This window comes from Schistocerca cancellata, chromosome 8, assembly GCF_023864275.1.
Source record: "Schistocerca cancellata isolate TAMUIC-IGC-003103 chromosome 8, iqSchCanc2.1, whole genome shotgun sequence".
Lineage (NCBI taxonomy): Eukaryota > Metazoa > Arthropoda > Insecta > Orthoptera > Acrididae > Schistocerca > Schistocerca cancellata.
Window position 1 is genome coordinate 199,340,978 of NC_064633.1, and position 16,260 is coordinate 199,357,237.

The window sequence follows — 16,260 nt, forward strand, 5'->3', positions numbered from 1 at the left end:
GCTCACATGAAGAAAGTTTCCAACTGATTTCTCATACACAAACAGCAGTTGACCGGTGTTCCCTGGTGAAACGTTGTTGTGATGCCTAGTGTAAGGAGGAGAAATGCATACCATCACGTTTCCGACTTTGATAAAGGTTGGATTGTAGCCTATCGCGATTGCGGTGTATCATATTGCGACATTGCTGCTCGCGTTGGTCGAGATACAATGACTGTTAGCAGAACATGGAATCAGTGGGTTCAGGAGGGTAATACGGAACGGCGTGCTGGATCCCAATGGCCTCGTATCACTAGCAGTTGAGATGACAGGCATCTTATCTGCATGGCTGTAACAGATCGTGCAGCCACGTCTCGATCCCTAAGTCACCAGATGGGGATGTTTGCAAGACAACAACCATATGCACGAAGTACAGTTCGATGACGTTTGAGCAGCATGGACTATCAGCTCAGAGACCACGGCTGCGGTTACCCTTGACACTGCATCACAGACAGAAGCGCCTGCGATGGTGTACTTGACGACGAACCTGGGTGCACGAATGCCAAAACGTCATTTTTTCAGATGTATCCAGGTTCCGTTTACAGCATCACGATGGTCGCATCCGTGTTTGGTGACATCGCGGTGAACGCACGTTGGAAGTGTGTATTCATCATTGCCATACTGGCGTATCACCCAGCGTGATGGTATGGGGTGCTATCGGTTATACATCTCGGTCACCTCTTGTTCGCATTGAAGGCACTTTGAACAGTGGTCGTTACATTTCAGATGAGTTACGACCCTTGGCTCTACCCTTCATTCAATCCCTGCGAAACCCTACATTTCAACAGGATAATGCACGACTGCATGTTGCAGGTCCTGTACAGGCCTTTCTGGATACAGAAAATGTTCGACTGCTGCCCTGGCCAGCACATTCTCCAGATCTCTCACCAATTGAAAACGTCTGGTCAATGGTGGCCGAGCCACTGGCTCGTCACAATACGTCAGTCACTACTCTTGACGAACTGTGGTATCGTGTTGAAGCTGCATGGGCAGCTGTACCTGTACACGCCATCCAAGCTCTGTTTGACTCAATGCCCAGGCGTATCCAGGCCATTATTATGGTCAGAGGTGGTTGTTCTGGGTACTGATTTCTCAGGGTCTCTGCACCCACATTGCGTGAAAATGTAATCACATGTCAGTTCTACTATAATATATTTATCCAATGAATACCTGTTTATCATCTGCATTTCTTCTTGGTGTAGCAGTTTTAATGGCCAGTAGTGTATTAATTTTCTCTGAAGACTTCAGAATTTGTGTACATTTGCTGTAATCACACTGTCATTGCTATTTGAATTATACTATTTTGTTACATTAGAATCACATTCCACGCATGACATTGGCAATGTGACTCTCTCTCTTTCATGCACATAATTTGCTTCTGTCATTGGTAAAACCAGAAAAAATTCCTTGAAATTAAGAGCAGGATGGTTATCAACTTTTACACGTGACACACTGTATGGGAGAGAACTTCAGTGAGAAACATATGCAGCTATCAGGAGTTGTAGGCCACTCATTGGCTTAATATGGGCACTGTTTTACACAACCATCATCTGGTTCCAATTCATTGGTGAGATCCTTGTGTATTGGACTTGGAGACAAGATACACTGTCTGCACTCCTTCACAATGATAACACCTTCTCTCCAGTTTGTTTCACAAGTCTTCTTAGGCTCAGCAAGGCATCTCCTTTATTGAACCAACTCACCAGTTCCAACTAGATATCAACCCTTCCACGCTATGCCAAAAAGTCTCTCCTGTGCAGTCCTGTCACATACAAATAGCAGGCAAGATCGCAATTTTGCTAATGTTAGTAGAAATCTGTCACAGAAACTACAACTTTTTTCACCAACTTATTTTGAAGACGTTCTTCCAAATTCTGACAAAAATTTAAGAATCCGAAAAACTGACCAGTTAAGATCAATACCGGTACTTTAGTTCTGAATAACCAGTACTTGTTTTGACTTGGATATAACAGGTGTATTTTATTTTTTAGTAATGACCAAGTTAAAAAAGAAAAATCAATTAGCCATAGCAGCAGTGCTAAACTTTTACGTTTTTAAATAAACCCTTTTTTTTTTTTTTTTTCGAAAAATTTCCAGTAGTTTGTAATATGAAAATAGGTAAAGTGATCAGTGCTATTTTATTAACAATGCCGATAGAAAACAAGCAAACCACATAAGAATTGGTACAGCGTTGCTAAGACAATTGTGTCCCTGTTGCGATGTGTTGTAGCTTAATGTACAAGTGTACATGCAGAGTGCAAGACTTGTCCCTGCCTGGTCTATACAGTACTTTCTCATAAATCACTGGACATCCATTGCATTGCTGAAGGGCACCAACACTAGTCTGGAAATATTTTTATAAAGTGGCATAGCAATGAAGTACAATGCTTCATTTGTGTTTTAAAAGATTGAAGATTTGTCTGCCATTTCTATGAAATAATAAAAGAGGAAGGAAATTACGATAACAGTAGTAAATTAAAAATTTAATAACAATTTATTCATAGTATATAATAAAAAAGGAAAGTAGCTGATCTGATACCTGTGTCTACATAATATGCCTTTGTCTGCTTGTAGTGCTTGAAAACGAACAAGTTAACACAACCTCAGTTTTCACCCTTTAGCACTGATTACTCATAATCCCCAAATAGTGGAATGATCCCCGATTACATGATTTTTGAGCACAGTTTCATAAAATTAGAATCAGTAGGAGAATATTGGTGATTTTTTTGTAATATTCAATAATTTATCACTTTTTGAGAAAAGCAGCAAATATTGGATGGATTAAGTTTTCCTTTATTTGCCTATTTAATTTAATATTTTGATTCTGTGTGTTTTGAAACTGAGGGAGTCAAAATTTTTCAATTATTGTCCCATTTCTACATCTATTACATGAAATAATATAAATGAAAAACAAAAATTGGTTATTTCAGAAACCAGTTATTTTCAGTGGTATACTCAGGTTAAACTGAAAAAAAAGATATAACCAAAAACCAGATATTTCACCAATAGCCACCACAGTTATGGTCATACAAAGGTATTTAATCAAATAACAGATACATCAGCAAAGTTGTTGAATATTTTGTATATCTTTCATTTTTTGTATATTTTCTATTTTAAATAATCACTTGGGCATGACACATTTCACCATACAGTGGTGGGAAGGCTCCTAAAACATGGAGAGACATTATTATATCCTGGTTGGGGGCTGATGACAATATACTGATCCTGCCAGTGATAATTTCTACCTGACCCCAGTGATTCCCAACTATTGTGGCCAATTCAGAGGATATGTCAATGATTACTGTACACTATCTTGCCGAGTCAGTCACTATTTTATAATCTCTTTGATTTTGCTCTCATCTCTTGGGAGACTCAAAAGCCCTCTGAAAATGTGTGCAGTTGACAACAACAGTAACGGACATTTACAATGTGTGAGATTAAGAACTTGCTCATGATGACCATGGTATTTGCAAAAACAGTGATTTAAGTGTACTTTGTCTTGTGCCAATAAACTGTTTTGGTGCACATTTAACAAAGGCAGTGAGAAGTGGAAGCTAATGTAAGTGCATTATAGTTCCAGTCATTTTGAAGTTTTGACAAGTCCAAGAACAGCAATTCTACCTCTACATCATTGGATTATTATGGTAGCAATGTCAATAGCAGATGCAGTGAAGCTACGGAAGACTGGTAAGAGCTTTTACAACATCACTTCAAGGCTTTTTATATAAAATCCCCTCAGCAGCAGTGTACTTTATTTCTTTCCTGTTCTCTTCCAAAAAGTTAATGTTTAATTTCTTGTAATACAGCTACACAGATTCTATAAAGTAAGTAACAAATTTAGTAATGTCATTAATAACAACAAATGACTAAATTGCTAACAAAAGTAATGAAGTCCTACAAGAATGTCAATTGTTAATGTATTTCTATGACATGCCACCAAATGTGTGTGTGTGTGTGTGTGTGTGTGTGTGTGTGTGTGTGTGTGTGTGTATTGTTGACAAAGGCCTTATTGGCTGAAAGCTATAATTGTGAGAATCTTTTTGTCGTGCCTATCTGTGACTCAGCATCTCCGCTATATGGTGAGTAGCAACTTCCCTTCTCTAATATTGTTACATTCCATCCTGGATTTTCCAATATATCTTGTAGGCTGCTTTTCAAGAAACTGGGCATCATGACACTCCCATCAGTACTTATACTTAGTTGTCTAGTCCACTCACAAAAAAAACTCTGAGAGCTACAAATTAGAGCAGTCATTCCATTATCACAATATACGTCCCAAAGAGAAGATTGACCAATGCTTTGCAAGGCTAAGCTCAACACACAACAGCTATAAATATCTGGGAGTACTAATGTCCAGTGCACTGCCACCCAAAGCACACACTACCTCATTGAAAACCTTCAGAAATGTTTTATAAAACTGGCTTAAGAAGAAGGCTCTCTATGCTTTGGGATAATTTTTCAACTGTGCAAATGAAGATCTGCAATTTTAACTTAACGTAATTGTATGTTTGCATGCAAAACCTACATGCTCTACTATTTTCTTTATTAGTACTCTATTTATCATTATGTAGTGTTCAAATTGTAAAAATCATTATGATCAATAGCATGTAAAATGCTCGAAGCTGAAATGAAATTTGTTCCAAATGTGCAAAACTTCACATATTTATCGTACAACAGGAATAAGCCAACCTAAATTCCAGCTTACTAACCTTTGTTGTTGCTGTGGATGTGGTTCACTGTCTAGTTCTGTATCTTCGCTACTACTGTCTGCACTTCTGTCCTCTTCCTCATTCTCATCATCTCCTCTATTACCGTACACCTTATCAGGGTCTGGCAACCATGATAAGTCTGGTCCATCGCTGCTTTCACTTTCACTGCCAGATTCAGAAGCATACATGTCATCCTGGGTATCTTTTTCTACTTCTTGATCTTCAGCTTCCTTCATCTCTTTCATCTTTGCTTTCTTCAGCTTCCGCTTTTCTTCTCTGAAAGTTTTAATATGTAATGCTGGTTGAAATAGTAAATAAAATTTTCTGTTGACTAGGGAAAGGAACATATTTTATAAACGAGAAAAGATGCAATAATGGCAAAACTACGTAATTCCTCACTTAAATATTTTGCATTCTAGTGCACCATAAATTAAATAAAGCTAGATATATGCATTAATGTAGTGAACATTTGACTTTTAAATAAACACTAGCATCTCAGACTATGAGCAAGAATCAAAAATCAAAACTGAGGTGTTCTCTGCTAACAGGATTTGAAAACAAGAGTGAATATCAAAAGGAAACAAGCTACATATATATCTATACTCTGCAAGGAATAATACAGTGTTTGGTGGAGATACACAGTGTACAAAAATAAATAAAATAAAAATGCTCCACTTTTAATTCATAAAACACTCCACGAATCTGAGTTATATGGAAAACCTTTAAAACTTGGCAGGTATATGACTATCATTAAACTAATATTGTGTTTGTGAGTCGTGTGAGTATGGAACAAAATAATATGGATTGCTGCAGATCTATAGTGGATTTTTCAAACTGTCTGAGTTCCACAGCCTCTTAGTCGGCCAGTTGTCCATTCTATATTATGTACACACTGAACAGTAATATTTTCTTTTGAATTTATGATGATATTAGTTCTCCCTTCTTACATGGTTCTTTGTTAGATCTAAATAGCACTTTTCCATGAACTCATCTACTGTCAAATACATTCTCAATATTCCAGGAGTGCTAATTCTGCAAGGTTTGCAGGAGAGCATCTGTTAAGTTTGGAAAGTAGGAGACGAGGTACTGGCGGAAGTAAAGCTGTGAGGAGGGGGCGTGAGTCGTGCTTGGGTAGCTCAGATGGTAGAGCACTTACCCATGAAAGGTAAAGGTCCCGAGTTCGAGTCTCGGTCCGGCACACAGTTTTAATCTGCCAGGAAGTTTCATATTCTCAATATCTTGCATTCCATTTTTAACAACTGGTTGATTGACTCCTTTGTGTTCATAGTGGATAACCATGATGTAGTATCTTACCTTAGCTCCATTGTTAAATGCCATCTTGTTGTGAATATTTTTGCAAGGTATCTACTAAATAGAAAATTATATTTTAAAAATGCCATCAATATCAGTTAGCCATTGTGTCCTATCTCTTTGTTTTTCTGCAAGTTCTACTGTAGGTCACTGTGGAGCATGTCACAGGACTTGGCACTCAACCAAACTATTAGTGCAGATAAATAATGGACTAATTAGCAAAAAACCAGCCATTTTCCCCAACTCCAAACTCTCAACACAGATAAATTAATGCAACGAAGGCTTTCACAGCCAGAGTTAACTGTTGTTCAGATCTCTAGACAGAGGCAGTGGCCACAGCACAAAACTACTCAAAAGTGCTTCATTCCTATCCACAGCAGATGTCTTAAGAAATAAAACATTGGCAGCTGCTCAAGGGGCTCCAAGGAGCAGTGTGAGCAGTATAGGTGGTTTCACAATTTCTCACACTTTACCAAATGAATATGAACATTTCTGGCAGGTGTAATTCTTGATTACAAGTAATCTATTTAGAATTCTTCCCTTTCAGCAAAACTGACACTGATGTATTATTTAATTTTTATTTTATCGTTACTTCTTTTTGTTAAAAATATTATGGTGTTATAAAACTTTAACATTTATGTATTTATAAATTTTTATTTCGTCTCTATATGAGGGTAATCCCAAAAGTAAGGTCTCCTACTTTATTATAAGTTCATAGACCTGTTTATTTCTACAATGGTTTACATCAGTTTACAGCTTGAGCATTTAGCTATTTTTCGACATAATCACCATTTCTGTCGATGCATTTTTATAGAAGCTGTGGCAGTTTTTGTATGCTCACATCATACCAGCTTGCCGCCATGCCATTCAGAAACTTATGAACCTCTTCTTTCACCTCGTCGTCGGAGCTGAATGATAAGGAATTTTATGTACAGTTTTAAAGTTCACAAAAATTCATCTACTTTCCTGGTGGCCTTAAATTTATTTTTAATCACACACTTTGTCAAAACTTTTCCAAAGTAATCAGTAATCTTTTTTTCATAAATGGGAAGAAAACTTTCCTTATTGGCTCATTAGTCCTGGGATTCTTTCTCCTGACAGACATGATCTTAGGCATTTGGCATTGCAGGAAGAACAGTGATGCCCTCTATAACACTCATATACCCCTCGCAATATGGGACCACTAGAGCTTGCAGATGCAGTTGCCAGTGTTTTATCTTTGAAGATATATCACACACACAGTAATGAAACAACAATGAATAGTTTTGTGCACCAATCATGACCTCTCAACTCATTAGCTTTTTTCTCCTTTTATTTTTTTCTTAAAAAAATAAATGAAAATATTTTAAAACTTGCATTCACAGAAGGAAAATTTTGAATTATTCCTTCATTAATATAATATGAAAACATTTATGTCAACACCAAAAGTAAATTTTGCCCTAAAGAATGTCCCAAGCAGTAATGAAAAGAAGTGTGGTGAGAATAAAAATAAACCTCACCTGTGTTTCATGCGTACTCTCTCACGGAACCGCTGTTTGTCAACACGGTCCTCCTCTCTGAGCACTTCCCGTGCACGCTCCAAGTCAATTCCTCCTCCTTCTCCTTCTGCTTCATACTGCCGGGCTACTTCAGTTACTCTCTCTCGTGTTGCATCCACAACAGCCTGTTAACAATTGTGAGAAAAATCTTATCCTTCCAATCATGAGAGATTGTGATGTACATGCAAGACATGTGAAAACACTTTCCAGGGTTATCATCCAAGTACTAATCTCATCTACAGTTGCAAACTGTTTGTCACTACCTCTTCCTGTCCTCTCAAATTTCAAAGAGGGTCTACTTGTTCATTTGCACAACTAACAATCTCAGGAAATGGCACAACGAAATATATAAAACGCTACAAGCAAGATATTTTGTACTGTGATTTTTGAGAATTTATAAAGAATTCATAGAAATGTTTGAAAGATTTTACTGACAGGCAAGCACAAATTCTTCTAGTGTGTGTGTGTGTGTGTGTGTGTGTGTGTGTGTGTGTGTGTGTGTGTGTGTGTGCGCGCGCGTGTGCATGCGCATGCATATTTGAGCATGCATGCATGCACGCGAAGTACAGATATACCAGGAAGTCTTTTGAGCATGTACTGTGGAGTACGAAGTCTGGTAAAAAAGAAACCAGACTGAAATTGTGCGCATTTAAAGATTCATTGATGACAATGAGAAGAGTGGGGGAATAACCTAAGGGCTCTCCCTAACACGTGTGTAAAACTTCATGTTGTTGTGGTGGTTAGTCTGGCTGTGAGCCTTCTTAGAAATGGGCCATGTGTCTGAGGTCTGTTGGAATTATGCTACACTTTGACGTGTAACAACGCGTTAACATCAAATTCCTCACTAAACTTGGTAAATCCACCACAGAAACTCATAATCTGTTGAAACGTGTTTATGGCGATAAGTATCTATCTTGTACACAAGTTTTCAATTGGGAGCTTCCGTTTAAAAAACCGAAGAGAATGTGGAGAAGGTCAATAGAATTGTTCAAGAAGACCACCACCTGAGCATTTGAGCAATTTCAGAACTTGCCTGCAACAATAAGGAAACCGTTAAGACAGGTTTTGCACGATGATCTGGGCATGAGAAACGTTTGTGCTAAAGTAGTGCCAAGAATCCTCACCAACGAGCAAAAGTAACACTGAGTGGGCTGCTGTGCTGAAACTCTTGGAAACATTGAAAATGAGTCTGATTACCTCAGAAAAGTAATTACTTGAGTTGAAAATGGATATTCCAATACGATCCAGAGACTAAGTGACAATCTGTGCAGTGGAACAGCCCTCAATACCCTAGGAAGAAGAAAGTGCACACAAACACATAAAAATTCAAAACAATGATAGTTTTCTTCGATATCTGAGGGGTTACCTACATTGATTGGGTCAGACTGTCAATCAGCTGTTCTGAAGACCTGTGCAACGAAGGAGACCAGATCTGTGGAAGAATCGCTCAATGGGTCTTTGGCAGGACAACATGCCAGCCTATAATGTAATGTCTGTCAAGAGGTTTTTGACAAAAACATTCCAGTGATGAAACATCCACTGTATTCGCCCAACATAGCACCATGTGACTGCTTTCTCTTCTCAAAATTGAAATCTACATTCAAAGGAACCAGGTTTGAGCCTGTGGATACAGTGAAGAAAAAAGCAACTAGCCTTCTCAACAGCATAACAGAAAAAGACTTTCAGCTCTACTTCAAACACTGGAAAATTTGCATGGGACAGTGCAGGGATTGGGAAGGGGGACTACACTGAAGGGGACAACATTTCAGTTGTGTAAGTTTTTTCAATAAAGAGCTGGAGAATGAGTCTGGTTTATTTATTACCACATGTCATACATGGCTCATTTGATCTGTGTAACCATCTGACAAACCTAATGAAAAGATCTTATGCCGTATATCAATTCACTGTTATGTAAGCAGATGAATGCAAACAACCCTAAAAATAACACTCGTAAGGTATATCAGATAATTCAAGTTTCAGAAATAACTGTGTAATATTACTGTCTTTATTACTGTCTTGGAAAACTGCTAGTTATTTTTTTAATAGGAATTATTCTATAATTTACCTGATGTGATATGAGGAGACCACAGATAACACAAACACAGATGGCAAGACTTTTATTTTAACTCCACACAGCTCTTAGCTACAGTTTCGTTTCTTAAAAGTCACACACTATTAAATCGACAAATTACAGATTGAAATTTACGAAATCATACACAGAGAAGTTAGAACATTGAACAAAGATGGGAAAAAACCTATTTCTAACAGTACCTTAAATTATGTCAAATTTATCAGGATTGTTTAAACATATACACACTAATGGTGCAGGATATTAGTAAATATTGTACTGGTAGAAGCAAAACAGAAAGAATTTGAGGAAACCAATTAAAAAAAGAACAGAAAAGAGTGGGTTAAGTCCAACAGAACAAATGTATCACAATGACAAATATTAGGTTTTGGACATTCTCATCACAGAGTGGTGTAATATGCTAATCAGAAATGTGCATGCACATGTGCCCCAATGCTCACACACACACACACACACACACACACACCAAATAACTATCCAGACAGGAAGGGTCACACCAGATTGAACCAAACCACACAGTTACACGATTCCACTACGATTCTAAGATTAGAAGTATTACAGGTAAGGAAAGGATACCACAATTAGACAAATTTCTCATTTCTGCCTTCTTTCTTACATACTGGATTTCTTCTAAGCTAATGTTCTGAGCCATTCTTCTGTGCTTCTAGGCATTGTTTTTCAATTTCAAACCTCTTTCTTCTTCCTTTTCCCAAATGAACAATTTCATAGTTACAAATGAAAGTGATTTATCTTATCCCAAAGAAGTAATGTTCATTTGTCATCATAGCACCAGCTCTCATTGTTTCCACAACTGATAAGCAGAGATTCTTCTCCTTGCCTGTATTGCTATTAATATTCCCTACCATTCTTCCAATGCTCATACCATATTTACTCAGCATCTGTTTCCACATGCACTATGTCTTGGACCTCAGTCTCCTATCTTTGTGTCTCATGAGAACGAGATATTTTTATCTTGGTCACATGTAGTGATTTGAATTATATCATATTACATGAATAATATTTTACTAAGTCTCTGGAACGTGGAAATAAGTGAAAGATGTGTGTTTTATTTACGCTCACTTCAATGGAATTAAATTACTTAAACTACGAAATATTCTTGAAGGCTAATCTGAATTATATTATGGCCATACCCACTGTAACACGAGGTTAATTTATTTTACATTAGCTGAAGAATCACTGTAAGACATTATTCAGAAGTTGGCTATGAGAAAGTACTTTAATTCACTCGTACTCTTTGTTACATCATCCCTGACACACACAATATTCTCTGTCAGTGTGTACCATGCACTTGACTTCTCCCTGAACAAATTATTTGTTACAATAATTCTTCAAACAACTTTTTGAGAACCAAAACCTTTTTAATAACTGAAATAATAATATGGAGAAATATAATTAATGAGTGATTCTGAAACTTCTGCAAAACAGCAAACTGTTTAAACAGAGCTCTGCCAGTCATTCAGAGCTAACATCTGAATTATTCTAACAGGCTTCTCTATTACAAAAATGTTTTTAAGGGATGTGTTATAACTTTCATTTATTACTTTTATGCTTATAGAGGTGGTCAGAGTCATAATATTATTACACCACTGCTTTTAGAGCGCAATGAGACATTGAAATATTTCAACAAAGTTAGTGTTCTCTCAAAATTGAAATGTAACATAAAAAATAAAAATGACAATGTATCACAGACTTTCCTTGCACTTCCTAGAAACAGAATAGTCTGATGACCATGAGAGACAAAAATCAAATCCACAAAAATCTTTACCTGTCCATCTTCATCAAACACTGTCTTCTTATTAGCAATTATCTTCTTCTTGAGAACCTTTTTAGCAATAGCAGCCTTGGTCAATGCCTTTGCCTTTTTCTTCTTATTCATTGCAGATGATTCATTCATAAAATTATTCTCATTGTCTGGAACTACATCATCTTGCAATGCGTGGTCCCGTTGTTTCACATGTAGAATTCCACCAAGATCAGAATCATCATTATCATCACTAGCTCCTGGTGGAAATAAAAACTGGGTAGTGAGATGAACAGGAAACTAAAATTTTACAATGTTTATAATCTGATACATGTTTCTGTAATAGTGCCTGCATATACTAAAGCCCAAACACAAACAGAAGAGACACGGGAAGTTTAAAAAATACTAAGGCAGCTAAAAGTTTCCATTATAAACATGTTTTGTGGAGCAATGTTGGCAGCATATGTGGATGGAAAGCTACATGAGCATGACAATTTGTTCTGAAAAGTCAGATGAAAATTTCTTGGAGAAATTTATGTCAATCTCTTGCATCTCAACACAACCACAACCTCTGACGGCAACACACAAATTAATAGGCAGTTCCAGAATTACAAACTGACTAGCTAGAGCTATCCATTCATTCATTCAATGTGTTCTGTAGACACTATCAAGAAGAAAAAAATTCAGGGATTTGAAATGAGTCAAAGTATATATTAATAACAGATAAGGAGATCACAGAAACATAATTATTACATTGAATGAACAATAAAGTACCATTATACTGCTCAAAGCTATTCTTGTTTAGGCCAGTTAAATTTAATCAAGTAAATTACAAAAAAAGGTGCTAATCTGAAAAAAAAGAAAAGAAAAGGAAAGCTGCTACCTATTCAGTTACATTGAATAGTTGCTGTTTATCAGTTGTTGGTAGCTTAATATTTACTTGATTATGTTGGTGTTTTTCAAATAAAATATTTACAATTACCTACCACTTTAAGTACTGAGTCCTGTTTAGAGTAAATTATTATTTGGCATGCAGTTTTATATGAAACACTGCTACCTGCCATGTAACTAACATCACCACCACCACCACCACCACCACTAGCATTCTGCCCAAAGGCAGGTTTCTACATGGAATTCCTGATGTTTTTCTGTCTTCTGCCGTCCTCTTCAGGTACACATAATTTCTGCTTTCCTTTATGTCATCTATCATCTTATATTTTCTCCTACAAACTAGTCCTTTCACAGTTCTGTTACCAACTATTCCCATCTCAATGAATGTCACATCCAGTTCTTCTTCCTTTCTCTTATAACCTGCAGCAGTCATCTCCTTTCATCAACCCTTTCTAACTCTCTTTCATTACTCATTCTTTCTATCCAATGTATCCTCTCAGTTCTCCTCCACATCCCACATCTCAAATGCTTCTAGCTTTTTTCATTCTTTTTATCTTGGCATCCAAATTTCTGCCCATAGGGTGCCACACTCCATATAAAACACTTGCCAAGCCCTTTTCTCAGACCTTTATCTAGTTTACCAAAGAATAACCTCCTCTTTCTATTGAATGCCTCCTTCACTACTGCAATTCAAATTTTTAAATTCTGATGACATCTCAAGTCTTCAGCGACCATATTTTGAAGATTTTTAAATGCTCTTACTTGATTAATAATTGCTTGTCCTATCTTAATATTTGCCAGTTTCCTACTTGTGACAATCACCATACACTTTGTTTTCACTGTATTGACTGTCATGTAGCTAAAAAAACTTTTCAATCCTTATATATACTGGGTTGGTGCGCAAATTTGTAGCATTTTTGTTTCGCATGTTATTATTCCAGTTGCTATGATTTATTGATTGTCATTTTCTATCTGCAGCTCACTATTGCTATCTGAGTTTACATACTGTCATTTTGTCATCTGGAGAAAGTGACTGGAGCTATGGATGCTAGAAAATTGAGTGCCAAGTGGAGAAATCAGAACATTTCCAATATATTCTTCCGTATGAGTTCAACTTAGGGATGACAGCAGAGGAGGTAGCCATAACACTTGCACTATGTATGGGGATAATGGCAATCGACCGACACAGCAGGAAAATGGTTCTCTCATATTAAGCAGGATCGTTTTGACATTTGTGACTCTCCATGGTCAAGAAGACCTTTGGAATTTGATGAAGATCATTTACATGGAAAAATCCACAATTATCCACGTCAGTGTACCTCAAAACTGGCAAATGTGATGAACTGTGATCATTCCACCATCGTGCGACATTTGCATGCACTGAGGAAGGTTCAAGAATCATACACAAGGGTGCCACATGCTCTAAGCCAAAACCACAAAAATCAGTGGGTGGCCATATAGGAATCTCTGCCTGCTCATCACCAATTGGCTCGTAAACAACTAGTGATGAAAAGGGGTGTTTCATTGAATATAAGGAAAAGAGAGGAATATTTGAGCCACAACAAAGCAGCAACTCACCGTACAAAGACCTGTGCACATTCACAATTGATAATTTTATGTGTGTGGTGAAACAACGGTGGTGCGATGTACTACAAATTGCCTCTGAGGTGTAAACATTATTGATAACTTTGGTTGTCAACAACTGAAATGTACTGCAGACACAATCCAAGAACAATGACTAGGAAGGCGGCGTGAAGTGATATTACTCCATGATAAAACCCGCCTGTACTCTGCTAGACTGATAAACAACACAATACAGGAGTTGGGCTGGGAATTCAATCCACACCTACCTTATTCACCTGATCTTGTGCCCTCAGATTTTTACCTTTTCCACTCCCTATTAAACAACCTTCAAGGAAATTCCTTTCCAGATAAAAATGTGCTCTGAACATAGTTCGATGAGTTCTTCACCTAAAAACCATGATGAAAAATGTGTATGGGGCAACATTTCTGCCAAAAACTATCGTGGTGGAATGGTGCATCAAGTTCTATGCAACAAGAGGTGCTGCTGCTCCATGATAGTGCACATCCCCATAATGTGAATGTGTTAATGCAAAGGTTATGCCAACACAAGTGGGAGATACTTGTACACCCACCCTATAGGCCTAATCTCTGCCCATACTATTATCATGCCTTCTGTCCCTTAAAAAAAGGCTTTGAAGGTTCAATGATTCCCACCAGGCAAGGATGTGCAGCAGACATTTATGAACTCCCTCACGCAGCAGGACACGGTGTTTTAGCAAACGGATGTCTTCAACCTATTGTGTCAGTGGGATGACTGCCTCAATGCTCACAGCGACTTTGCCTGATTGGCATGCCAATTCTGGACTGTAGGGCCTTCAAACGGCAAATTTTTGATCATCTTGTATAATTTTATTTTGAATTGGTAAGAACTCCCCATTTCATGCTTTAAGTTAGATGGGTTTATTCTAAAACAAGGGACAAAGTTTACATGAAAATTATTTTTGTATCTTGTACTGTGATGTGTGAATCATAAACCAGTTGAAACTGATTTTTATTGTCCGCAACACAAACTATTAAAGAGCTAGGTCAACACAATGAGAGAGGCTTCTACAGACAAAACACCTTGAACTGAGCTTCTTGATTAGTTTATCTGTGTGATGACTCAATTTTAACTTGTTATTCAGCTGGATCCTGAAGATTTTACAGATTGCGTTTCAGCACCATAGCTCATTATCAGTTGTTTGAAATCACATAATGTGAGTCTTTGTGAGATTAAGACTCAAACTGTTAGCTGTGAACCACTTGTAGGCTCTCATCTGAGATGTGCCTGCCAAGGTCAAGTTTGGACAACTGACAGGTATGCCCCTGTCATCAGCAAACATTACAGTTTTTAAAGAGCTCTTTAAAGTCACTGGAAGATCATTTACATAGGTTGGTTCGTTGACTTGGGAGGAGGGGACCAAAAGTGAGGTCACTGGTCACATCAGATTGAGGTAGGTCAGGGAAGGAAGTCAGACGTGCCATTTCAAAGGAACCATCCAAGCATTTGCCTGAAGCAATTTAAGGAAATCAGAGAAAACCTAAATCAGGATGGCCGGATGCGGGTTTGAACTGTCCTCCTCCTAAATGTGAGTACAGTGTACTAACCACTGTGCCACCTTGCTTGATATTTATATAGGTCAGAAACAGGAGGGAGCCCTGTGTTGACCCCTGTGGAACAACAAGTAACGTTCCCCCTGTTCCAAAGTTAGCTTTATGCCTGTGACACATTCTGTCAGCTTTCTTTTATAAACATATGATTCCATCCATGCAATGGGGGACACCATTGATTCCAAAATGCTTTAGTTGTGAACTACATAATCAAATTCTTTGGGAAGGTCACAAAATATATGAACATGTTAAGTGTTTTTGTTTATCTCTCCTGGGACTTTGCAAGGGGAGCCTTGTACTGTTTTGTCTGTGGACAACCCTTTCCAGAAGATAAACCGAAAGGCAGTTAGCAAATCCTGCTCAGTTAAAAGAATCGATTTTCTCCTACATGTCCCTTCCTCAAACATTTCAAAAGACTGAAAGAAGTGAAATAGGTCTGTAATCAGAGGTGGTTTGCTTATCTAGAGTTCTACAGATGGGCGTTATTGCAGTATATTTTAGTTTGCCATGAAATAAGCCCTGGAACAGTGACTGATTACAAAGGCAGCTAAGGGGTAATCCTATGAAACCACCATAAAATTTTAATATTCAGCTAGAAACAACATCATAGTCAGCAGAATTACTGCTTTTTTATTGATGAAGTTTCTAATCTACTTAGGGGCTGAATTTTTTAAACTAATGTCTGTCGGATGTGCATGCAGCGCATGCACAAGTAAACCTAGTGCATCTGTATTTGGTTGTTGACTAATG

At 37.5% G+C, this 16,260-nt stretch overlaps 1 protein-coding gene across 1 annotated transcript in view; it reads right to left on the bottom strand.

Annotated features, from left to right (window-relative positions):
* The window catches only part of LOC126095049 (probable ATP-dependent RNA helicase DDX10), a 91,182-nt gene that overhangs the window by 721 nt on the left and 74,201 nt on the right, over positions 1-16,260 (bottom strand). Inside the window, exons 11-13 of the mRNA XM_049909728.1 lie at positions 11,470-11,705; positions 7,556-7,719; positions 4,746-5,021 (exon numbers count right to left, since the gene is read on the bottom strand). Of these exons, the coding sequence (XP_049765685.1) occupies positions 4,746-5,021; positions 7,556-7,719; positions 11,470-11,705 (676 nt within the window). The remainder of the gene's footprint in view (positions 1-4,745; positions 5,022-7,555; positions 7,720-11,469; positions 11,706-16,260) is intronic.